This window comes from Diabrotica undecimpunctata, chromosome 2, assembly GCF_040954645.1.
Source record: "Diabrotica undecimpunctata isolate CICGRU chromosome 2, icDiaUnde3, whole genome shotgun sequence".
Taxonomy (NCBI): Eukaryota; Metazoa; Arthropoda; class Insecta; order Coleoptera; family Chrysomelidae; genus Diabrotica; species Diabrotica undecimpunctata.
This window is the reverse complement of record NC_092804.1, coordinates 1,650,631-1,662,862: the sequence shown is the minus strand read 5'-3', so window position 1 is coordinate 1,662,862 and position 12,232 is coordinate 1,650,631. Positions and strand designations below refer to the sequence as shown.

The following is a 12,232-nucleotide window of genomic DNA, read 5'->3' as shown; positions in this document are numbered from 1 at the left end:
ACTTTATATGCCCTGGGGGGGGGGGTTTAACCAACAAAACCCCCCCCCCCCTGGGTGCGCCACAGTAGTGAAGCAGGCCGTAACTACCATTGATAAACGTTTTCCGAATCGTCCAATTGATCGACATTACTATAGACTACTTGTCACCAAATTTTTGTGAAACTGGTTCTGTCGAAAACAAGAAACGGGAAGGTAGAAAAAAGACTTCTGAGGTAAAGCAAGTAGATATTTTGTCTCAATTTGTAGTAAATCCATCCAGTTCAACTAGAAATGTTGCTCGCGAATGCGAAGTAAGTTACAGGACCGTCTTAAACATTTTAAAAAAGCAAAAATTTCATCCCTATAAGATGAAAATGGTGCACAAATTGACAGAGTATGATCCAGATCGACGACTGCAATATTGTGAAACTATGGATAATACTATTTCACAAGATCCAAATTATTTAAGACATATGTTTCTCCTATGAAGCTACATTCTATTTAAATGGTCATGTACATCGACAAAACAAGATAGACAAAGATATTGGTCTGACGAAAACCCTCGATTTTTTCGAGAGTGTCATACTCAATTTTCCACTAAATTAAATGTTTGGGAAGGTATACTAAAGGATCGCATTATAGGCCCTTTTTTTATCGAAGGCAATTTAACGGGGGAAAGCTATTTTAATCTATTGAAAACACAAATAATTCCTGCAATTAATGATGTGCTTAGAAACAATCCAGGCGAATTTACCCAAGATCTTGTTTTCCAGCAAGATAGAGCTCCACCTCATTACGATGCTTGCGTTCGAAATTTTTTAAATAATTTGTATCCGAGAAGATTGGACGTCGTGGATTCATTGAATAGCCACCAAGATCACCAGATCTTACTTCTTTAGATTTTTACCTATAGGGTTACCTTAAATCCAAACTGTATGGGAGCCAGTTGACGACACTTGATAAACTCCGTCAAAGAATAATCGAAGAATGTAATTGGATTGATATGCAGATCCTACAAAGGGTTAGGGAGGCAACGAAACAAAGAATCTACTTCTGCCAGGAAGTAAATGGAGAACATTTCGAGCATCTCCTGCAGTAATTTAAGTTTTCTTTAGGATAATTTACCAGTTCCTTTAATTTTAAAGATGTAAGTTAATACATTATTTTTTGTATATTTTATTTTCAATAAAACCATTATGCCTTACAAAATTTCAAACATTTGTACAGAGCTCTTAAAACCTCCTTACAATTTAACTATAGTTGGTACTCAATGGCAAAATAAGAGAGAAAGTGGTAATTCCTCATTTAGCTTCGATGGTGAAAAAACAATGGTATTCTATAAGACAAAAGTAAATAAGTCTGTACTTCTTCTGTCGACAGTACACAATGGTTCAGTAGAATGTGATCCAACTGGAAAGCCAGATATCATTAAATTTTATATTGCAACTAAGTACGGAGTAGACACATTTGACCAAATGTGCGGAAATATGAACATCCCAAAAAACAAGAAGGTGGCCTCCTTTTCTGTTCTATGGCATGATACATATAGCTTGCATAAACTCTTGTATAATTTATAATCATAACCAACAACGAAAGAAGAGAAAAACCATCGCTAGAAAAAAAATATGGCCATTTTGTCTGAACAGCTGACGAAACCTTGGTTACAGCATTGTATAAATTGGCCAACTTTAAACTGCTCGGTAAAGTTGCTTATTGAAAATATTTTAAATTTGGAGCCGCAGCAAGAACTAATGTGCCCTATTGTGTCAAAACGTGACATGTTAATTTTGTTCGTCTAAAAAACGTCCGATGACAACCCATCATTGCGAGCACCGCCGACGTCGATTTTGTGGTGAAGATCGCGCCCTTTATTGTCATCAATGTAGTTCTAAAATATAGAATTTATGTTTTTTTTTTGTAATTTTTAGGTTTTAAAAACATCTCTTTGTTCAAAATACTTTGTAAAATTAAGATAAATAAAATACTTTTTCAGGGACCAAACTTTTTTTCTCTGCCTAGTAAATTTTACGATGGTTAAGGAAAATAAAGGTAAAATAAGGTTAGTATTCTAAAAAATTCAAAATTGTAAAATACTATAAACAAATTATTTCACCTACCTCTTCCTTCAGTTTGTGTGTTGTCGATATCACTATTAGCATAAGCAAAACGGAATTAGTACAATATATTATTAAGTTAACACTACCATAGTCTACTATAATAGCCACAGCAATGTTAATAACAATTACAGCTATCACAGCAGCCATTTCTCCCGCCAGAAAATAACCATAAATGTATTCGAGAGAATGTACACATTCAGAAAGCATATTATGCAAATAACGATATCTTTCTATAACCTTATAATCTGCACATATTTTTTCTGGAAGTCCGTACTCTTCTGAGAAAGCTTTAATTTTCAAAGATTGATTCAGTTGTGAGAAGTTGTACGCTATCCTACTGGAAAGGTAAATATAGAGAGAATTCGGAAAAACGTACCATATAGATAGTAAGCCTAAAGAAGTTGCTCCAACTGTTCCAGTTCGCAAATAGTGTTTGTCTGATCGTAAAACATCTTGAGCGATTTTAGTCGTATAGATAGCAAAAACAATTACAAAAGAACAAGATAGAAGCAATGGAAAAACCGTCCACACAAAAATACTTTTTATTTTGCTTTCGTCTTTGGCTATTACAAAATCTTCTTTTTGTTGATCATACGAATGTAACAATTTTATTAAAGTTGGAGATCTTTTTGATGTTCTAAAAAATGTAAGAACAGCAAATAAAGCTCTTATCGAGGTTATAGAAACAACTAGTTGGAAACACCTTTGTGTTGGCGAATTTACCATGAAAAGGATTGCACTGTATTTGAAAAAAATAAAATTCAAGCTTAGAAATAGGAAAGTGGAATATAAATGCGATAAACTGAAGAAACGATACTTTAGCTTCATTGGATCGGATTTGAAGATGTGTTCCAAGGGAAAGATTCCAAATAGGCTTAGTAGGATTGCCCAAGGTCGAAAATACCAATAAAAATAGGCCATATCTGTAATAATTTATCACCGATCACTTTCAGAACATTTTTACCGATTTCCTCTGTTATAGAAACTATTTTGCTAAACACTATTTGAAAAACTTATGATTAAAATTATCGAAAGCACTTAATATTTTTATTTGCACAGTATTTGCATGACATATGGTTGTGAGCTTGTATTTTTAAATGGATTATTATATACAGGGTGGCGCACCGAAAACGAAATAGATGCATTTACTGGCAGATGATTCCTTAAAAAAAAAACGCTTGGACCCGTCGATTTTGTTATCGAGGGGGAAGCAAAATTGGCATAAAATCACATTAACATTTGCAGCCCCCTAAGCGGGGGTGGCACCAACCCTAAAATCTTAAATGGAAAGGGGGGTCGAATGATCCATCATTTAAAAGGTCTTTCAACTCCCTTTACAATGATGTAAAATTCATGTACTTCAATTCAGTAGTTTTGGAGATTTATTGATTTAAAGTTTAAGATTTTGCTGAAAACGTTGCCGGACATTTTGCAATATTTGAGGAGTAATTTGATGGCACTCATTCACAATTCTTTGTCGTACATCTTCTAAGGATGTTGGCTGAGTAGCATAGATTTTGCTTTTTAAGTAACCCCACAAAAAGAAATCCAAAGGTGATACATCTGGCGATCTTGGGGGCCATTCAACGGCACCTCTTCTACCAATCCCCACATTAAGTTCTTGTACAAGGTGAATTTTATACCGGCTCTGTACTTAAATTACTTAACTTAAATGTTCTCTAAAACTTAACGTTCTGTCCAAGGCCACGCCTAGATATTTTGGATGTTTATTGTGGCTGAGTCGTGTGTTATCACAGTGAACGTTAAGGGTTTTTGACGCCAGATTGTTGTTTAGGTGGAAGCAGGTTATTTCGGTCTTGGAGGCATTGAGGCGAAGTCTCCATTTTCGAAAGTAATTTCCCATAACCTCTAGGTCTTTCATAAGAATCTCTTCAGCTTCTTCTAGTGACTTTTTTTGGGTCAATAAAGCCCAGTCATCAGCATAGCCAAACTTTGTTCATGTTGTTGTCGGCATGTCTGCGATGTTAAGGCTAAAAAGCAGTGGTGCTAGTACCGAGCCTTGTGGCAGACGATTTTTGAGTTTTCTCAATTTTTTGTGTTTTCTCAGTTTGAGAATAATTACCGGTTGTATAAAGCCTACCCCTCTACCCCTACTGTACCGGGTAGCTGGTTTCGCATCACCAGACGACCGTAGATGCGCCTCGCAATATGTGGAGAAGTTCAGGCAAACTTTCGATGAAAGGCACCAATTATACGGGTTTGACGAACCGCCAGGAATCAGCCGACTTAAATCAAGGAAAAGGTTTATGAGAAATGTTAGCATCGAACCACCCGAACTGTTCCTCCTACATCCAAAACGACCTAATGGAATGAACCTGGACTGGAGAACCTGGCGGACACTCAATCGCATACGCACAGGTGTTGCCCCTGTAAAACAGAACCTCATTAAATGGGGCATCAAGACAGACAGCGACGCACTTTGTGAATGTGGGGAAATACAGAACGTGGAGCACCTGAGAGTATGCAGACTTTACCCATCACAGTGCACCCTCGATGATTTATGGCTCGCAAATACAAAGGGTGTAGACGTAGCCCGATATTGGGCAGAAAAACTGTAGTCGGATTCAGACATGAAAAAGTAATGAGTTTTTTGTGGGTGCTTTCTTCGGAGCCTATAGTTACTTGAAATACTGTGTTGGTGAGCATATTTTCTATTAATCTAGCGGTGAATTTGCATGGAATAGTGCACAAGAGTTTATAAATCATTCCTTCTCGCTAGACGGTGTCGAAAGCTGCTGACATATCTATGAACGCAGCAGAACTCTTTAGTTTTCTTTGAAAGCCGGCTTCTGTATAAGTACAGAGAGATAACAAATGGTCTGTGTAACCTCGATTTGGTCTTAAACCTGCTTGCTCAATTGGTATAGCTTTATTTGCTTTTCGTTGTTGAAATCTTTTACCAATCTGTAAGTTTCCTTATTAGGGCCCAGGCTTTCTGACTTGATTTTTGAAAGTTTAGGTTTTCTCTATCTCAGTCCATTTTTGCTGTTGCGTTACATTCAGACTATGAATAAGTTCATCTGCGATCTCTTGGTCTCCAGTTTCAACAAAGTTTTGGTATAATATGTCACTATTTTGACACCATCCCAGAATATATATTTTTTGATAACCTCTAGACATGCTCTTCTTGGCCGTGCTTATCACAGCCCCGAAAAAACGACCATAGCTCTTACTGATCGGACGTATCCAGCCTAGGCACTTATCAAGGTCAGAAGCGAACTTCCCCAGTCTGCTCGTGAGAAGTTCCATCTTGGTCTTGGAATTGACTTAATTAGGGGAATGTGTATGCCCAGCTCTACAATGACTGGGCGATGCTGGCTGTGTAGAAAATCTGATAGAACACTTCTTGTGGCTACCAGAGGGGCGTTGTTACAGTCGCTTGCTACGAAACATAAGTCGGGATTGTACTCCCTGTTCCATGCGGCTGATTTAAATGTGCCTTTGTATTTAGCATCAAAAATGACATATAAAGGCTTATCTTCAGTCCAATTTACTAAGGCATCTCCATTTATTTCATTCTACTTGTATTTCCACTGCTCGTGATGGCTATTGAAATCTCCTACATACACCGCTGGATGAGGATAAGTTTCTAAAACGTTGGCCATTGTTTGCCTGGAGATTTATAGATGTTCGTGATAGTGATGCTGCCGACTTTTGTAACAACGGTTTGTATGTTATCCTCAAAGGAGATGGTAACAAGAGATGTGTGTTCTATATTTGATTTTATGTATGTGGCTGTGCCGTATGTTTGATGATAGGTAGCACCCAGCAGTTCGTAGCCTGGTATTTTTCTGCTTTTTCCGAAATTATGTTGTGTTACACAGTGGGTTTCCTGTATGGTACATACGTCGATATCGTTATCTTTTAGTATCCTTGATAGATACTGGCTTTTGGCGTAGCATATGTTTTCTATATTAATGTGACAAATTATAACAGAAGTCCCAATTTGTCTAGTAGAATAGCTCCGAGAAGAGCTTGTTGGTAAGTTTTGAGTCATACTTTTGCCAAATAATATAATCCGTCTCTGGCCATCTTCAATGATAAATGTTTCTCCTCGTAAACTACAATGACGTAGTCACCTTGTTCGTAGTCGCCCACCTCTAAATCCATAGAATTGTTAGCTTTCGGCTTTCTAGTTATTTCACCTATTTTTCTGACAGAACTAACATTTTTGTTTAAAACTTCATTTTATTTTTATTTGCTCCATCTATCTCTCCTCTTTGTTTTTCTTCGTTTTCAATGTTTAGGTTTAATTTAACAGCTTTCGAAATTTTAATTTTGTCTGTTTTCTTGCCATCAGATTCTGCATTTTTCTTCGTGATATTAGGTGCCTTTTTTTCGTTTTCTTTAAGCTTTTGTTTATTCTTTGCTTCCTTTTCATGTTTTTCAGCCTCTGTTCCTCTCTAATACTTCATGAAATCATCAGTAATCGTTACTATAGGTGTTAATTTTTTTGAAGCCTTTTTTTTACATTTGAGATATTTTTTTGAGGAAATAATGTATTTTTAAATGGCGTTGGAAATTTTGGAGGAGTAACAAAATAGGATTCAGCAGAATTTATGGGAGACTGATTTTCAAAATAGGTTCAGATATCATAAACTATTTTGCGCCATGTAGCTTTAACTGGTTGGAATATAGCAACATCAAGCGGCTGCATGCCATATGTATGCGATATAAAATTCAACCATTTATTAAAATAATTTGCAACATAAAACTCATAAAACGTTATTAAAAATTTTGTAGTTTAACCACAACCCAAGCTGTTGATCCTATATTGTGAACCGTATACTTCAGAGGAACCACTGGTTATCTCTTATCCACAAGGTAACTTCACTTTGTTAAACCGGCTGTAAAAATATTTCAGAAAATACAAAATAAACAATTTTGTTTTCAATAATATAGGAAGCAAGATCTTGCACCTTGTTTGTCAAGTATGAAGCATTTGTTTTAGAAGGGACAGTGCAAAGAAAGTAAACATTTTGAACGAAGCATATCACATAATTTTTGCAATATTACAAGCACTTATCCACATAAAAGAGTCGAAACAGTCCCGGTCTCTCATAATAACCGATTCACTAAGCTCACTTCCCACTATCAAACGTTTATATACCAATAATCCAATTGCCTCACATATCAAATCAGAAATAGAGATTCTAAATAATAATAAGATCACTGTTGACTTCATGTTTGTTCCATCACATTCAGGTATACAAGGAAATGAAGAAGCAGATGAACTAGCACGCTTAGCATCCTTCAGCCAAGACTCCATTCTTATTAATGAGGTTTCTTCAGATGACTTTAAGTCAGAAATAAAACATAAAGTGTTAAGTGCGTGGCAAAATAAGTGGAGTGCATCACAAAATAAACTCAAGGAAATCAAACAATTAGTGAAACCGTGGCTCCAACCAACAGCGAATAGACAGGACCAAGTGAGAATAACACGTTTGCGACTAGGACACAGTAACTTTACACATAAACACCTCTTTACGCGGACTGTGCCGCCAATGTGTGAAAATTGTCAAGTAACACTCTCCGTGAAGCATATACTAACTCAGTGCAAAACATATGAAGCAGCAAGAAAGAAGCACACTATACAAAATAATATAAAGGAAGCCCTAGGAAAAACATGAACATTAAAAACACAATAAGTTATCTTAAAGACTCAGGACTTTATCAATTATTGTAATTTTTTCTAACTTTACCTGTATTATATATTTAGGTCGCTAATAACCCTGGTGGTTACAGCGTAAATAAGTAAAAAAAAATATTAGGAAATAATTAAGTATACAAATACTTACAGAACTTTTTAGTTTTTCTGAAGACACCAACACTATCAAACCGATGCAAACGGTGTATCCACAAAGAATAAGTATTTCTTCGTTTTTTTCACCATCAATCAAATACACTGCCACAGTTACCACAACCAAAACGATTACAGCTGCAAATTCAATGACTAAAAACATTCCAAAAGTTTTTCCCAGAAACAGAACACACTCAGTTAATAAATTATGAAGATAACGATAGTGCGAAAAAGTTTCACAGTCGGGATTATGTTTATAGTGGTCCACAAATTCGTTTTTTCTGAATAAGAGATTCTCAAAGACTTGATTGAGTTGAGAAAAGTTTGAAATGATTATCCACGAAAAGTAAACGTATAATGACATTGGAAAAATGTGCCACATGGAAAGGAAACCAAAAAATATTTCACAAGCCAAACCCATAAACGAATTCTTTTGTGTAGGTACCAAGATTTCGCTGACGATATATCCGGAAAGAGACGCAAATAGAAAAAACAAACAAAACGAAGAAAATATCGGCACAACTGTTAACACCAAACATTTTAAACTTTTATTTAACTGTGTTTTGCACAACAGAACTGATTTTTGTTGGTCATAGGCTTGAAGGAGATTGACTAAAGTGGGAAAGTGGTATGATGCTTTTGCAAAGCATAACAAACTAAGAATTGAACGTGAAACGTTGAGCAAAATAATCAGTTCTAGTCCTCTATTGTCGGCAGTAGGGAAATAAGGAACGTTTTCGGAAAAATACAGCATCATAAAAATAGTAGTACAAAAAATTGAGAGCGAATATAAATGAGATAAACTCAAAAATTTAAAACGCAAGTGTCTGGGATTGCTTTTAAACACGTTGTCCAATGGGAAAAGTCCCAAAATTTTGAGAAGTATCAACCACGGTCTGAAATAGGCGTAAAAGTGCACAGCTTTGTTCATTTTGCAATTACACCGAAATAATGCGAACTAAAATATCTACCCATCGATGTACATATCTATAACGTATGTATATAATGATATTGTTTATTAGCGTAGGATTATATTAAACAAAAATATTGTGGAAACATAATAAAACTTCTAAATATTTGATATAGTAAGTGTATTATGGTTTATTTGGCTTGGATCAAGATATTGATTTTATATATTCTCTATGTACAGGGTGTCATATTTTCGTCATTTTTCTTCAATTCTGCTATTTCTTTTCGTTGGTTTCTTATAAATCTTCATATTTGTTTTTGTGTACCGTAGACGGCGCTTTCCATCCTTTTTGTAAACTATTCACAGCGTTCATTTTTTGTTCTTTTTACCAACTGCTTTGTTTCATTTCGTATTCTTCTATAGGTGTCTCGGGACTCTGGAGTATATGATGTTTTGTACTTCGTGTAGGCTTCTCGTCTCTCTTTACATTTCCCTTTTATTTCTTTTCTGAACCATGGTGTATTGTTGTTGTTGCTTTTATTCAGTATGACTTTGCGTTTTCCTAGATCTTCTGTTGCTGCTTCTTGAATGTTGTTTTTATTTTCTCCCAGCTCGCGTTTATATCTTCGATGTCGTCTATTTTTTTCAGCTGTATCTTCTGTGCTAGCCTCTTTTGGTACATTTCTCTTGTAGAGTCGTTCCACAGTGATTCTACATTGAATTTTTCCTCGGTGATTTCCTGTAGAAAATGTTTTGGTGTTATTTATTTTTATTCTTGATAAGAGATAAAGTCTTTAATATCTATTATTATAGGGGATACCAGAAAAGTTTTTTAAAAAATAGATGTTTGCTATGAGCTGCACATTTTAAAATCAGTTATAAATATACACAGACTTAATTAACATAATTTGTGTTATAAACTGTTCTTTTTCCATAACATAAGTTTTCTCGTGGCGCTGTGACACTTTTACAAATATAATTGTAGATTCTAAGGAGATACATCCTCCCAATTACTAAATTACTAAACTATGCTACTCATTAAACAATAAATTACCATAATTCCATTTGTTGCGTTTCCTTACTACCTGGTATAATACCCATTCGGCAAGATGCAATTAACACGGTGCTAGTCTGACCGATTCTTCTTTTTACAAGAGTACAGTTAGGCACATCGGCACACGGGATTCCCTTTACATTTTTTCGTCGGTTTTTATGCAGGTTATAACGGCATATGAGTTCACTCAGTTCAGTATTCTTTGCGATACGGTAGACACGAGAACCCAGGCTATGATCGAATTAATGTGAACGGGTTGAGTCGTATACTGTGTGAAAGAAAAGTGTTGCTAGGTAAGGATGTATTCATTAATAAATAAACTTTAAGTTAAGACAATAGTACGCTTGTTGGTTTACCAATAATAGTTGTTTATCTTTTAGAAAAAAACGCACACAATCCTTTGCTTTTATATGGTTAATTGTTGGGTTTATTTTTATATAAAATAGATACCAATTTGTTATAATTAGACTTACGCAAATATGCAAAAAATAATGAAAAATATGCCCATAAATATGCATTAATTTACCCAAAAAAATGCATTTTTTTTTAGAAACTATGCATACTGTCAATGGAAACATATATTTAATAATGGTATATTAATTAATGTTTATTTTAATAGTTAGAAAACAATATAAATAAATTTAAAAACGGAGTAACTGATTATATTATACTAATTAATTGTAACGAAAGTAGTAAAAAAGTTAAATACTGTTCCATAGAGTTATGGAAACCATAAATGACCAAATGTTTTTCAAAATTTTCCAATAAAAACTTATGGCTTCTATCTGTAAACATATATTTGTAAATTGAAAATATTCTTTCCACATCACTGGATGTAAAAGGAGCATATTTTAAATTCACAAAAATATTTGATTCTAAATCAATTTCTTCGCAAAATTTACCAATAAGAACGTCAGCTGCCTCAGCAAGTTTCTGAAAACCATTGTTTTTTTTTAAATTATTGTTTCAACTTTTTAAAAAATATCTTTTCCAGTGTCACCTTTAACATTTTGACAAGCTGATCTAATTTGTTCTATTAAGGCTTTGCTTTCTAAAAAGGACAACTTTGATGATTTTAATTAAGTAATAGTTATTTGAAGCAAACTAATATTTGGTCTAATGAATGAAAGTTATTGCTGAAGAACGCTGTTTCTTTAAAAACTTGTTCAGAATCTAGCAGAGATTGGGAGCTTACATCATTTAAAGGTCAATTATATTTGTTAAATCTACAAAATAGTCTGAATAGAAAAAAGCGAATTTCAATCATGTTTCCCATCGTGTTAGAACGGATTCTGGTGGATGTGGAATATTTGGAAGCATTTCTTTATAAAGTTGAGTTCTTCTAGGAATACTTTTTTATGCTTGATATCATGGAGTTTACAAAAGGAAACATTTTTCTTATTTCTTCCGCAACTCTGTTTATTCCGTGTGCTAAACAAATAACGTGTATTGAGTTGGAATAAAATATTTAAATTCTGTCCTGCTTTGGCCATATATGGTGCAGCATCGGATAAAAAGGCAATAATTTATAACTAGAAACAGCTTCAGGAAGAAAAAATTTTGATATTGCTTCTTATACAAAACATGATATTGTTGATAGAGTTAGTTTTTTCTAATTGCTTACATGGAATTAAACAGGATTTTGGTAAGATCTAATCGCTTAGAACAGGGGTCACCAATTATATTTTCTGAGGGTCCATTTCGAAAACCTACTACACTTCCGCGGTCCGATCACTCAGCACTAAACCAGGCAGTGGCGTAACCGTTGGGGAGGGGGTTACCCAGAAACCCACCACTGTTGTACTATAACTGTAACTCAAGGAAAAAATGATTATAAACTATTATTTTGTTTTTTCTCCCGCCTTTGTTTAATAAATTTTTGCGGTGTAATTTGAAATATTTGTATCTTAGAACTTAATTTAATCATTTAATGCTACTGTTTCTGGTTGTTCTCTTTCTGCAACTATGTATAGTGTTCAACAATTTTATAGAACAAATCTCTATTTCAACATTTAAATGTTAGTAACCGCTTACCTTAAACAGCGTTTGTTTACTTTAAAACTGCAGTTCTGTACATTTTAGAGTTGGAAAAGCAAACTAATATCTCATTGTTTTTTAGGCCATTGTACAGTTGAATACTTTCCTGGTACAGTAAATGAAATATAAATTGTGTATTGTTTTGATATTATTATCAGTACATTTTGAACACAGCAGTATTGTAAATTATTACTGAAAATATTTTAAAAGTTAGAAATTTAGGGAAGAGTGAGACTCCTTTAGGCATAAAAATTTGAACTGTCATACTACTCTAAATACCTCACGAAATAAAGAAAGAAAATATTCATAAAATA

At 34.4% G+C, this 12,232-nt stretch overlaps 2 protein-coding genes across 4 annotated transcripts in view; one reads left to right on the top strand and one right to left on the bottom strand.

The window, feature by feature from the left end:
- Window positions 1–12,232, bottom strand: part of LOC140434040 (uncharacterized) — an 83,143-nt gene that overhangs the window by 39,483 nt on the left and 31,428 nt on the right. The window contains exon 1 of one of the 2 annotated variants that reach the window (XM_072522031.1): window positions 7,916–8,825. The exons of the other annotated variant lie outside the window; for it this stretch is intronic. Within the exon in view, the coding sequence (XP_072378132.1) occupies window positions 7,916–8,674 (759 nt within the window). The 5' untranslated portion in view covers window positions 8,675–8,825. Of the gene's footprint in view, window positions 1–7,915; window positions 8,826–12,232 lie in introns of those variants that run through there. 2 annotated transcript variants of the gene reach the window in all.
- LOC140434038 (uncharacterized) overlaps window positions 10,014–12,232 on the top strand; it is a 29,390-nt gene continuing 27,171 nt past the window's right edge. Inside the window, exon 1 of one of the 2 annotated variants that reach the window (XM_072522025.1) lies at window positions 10,014–10,174. The gene's annotated coding sequence lies outside the window, so the exon portion shown is untranslated. The remainder of the gene's footprint in view (window positions 10,175–12,232) is intronic. The other variant, XM_072522024.1, reaches the window with a different exon arrangement.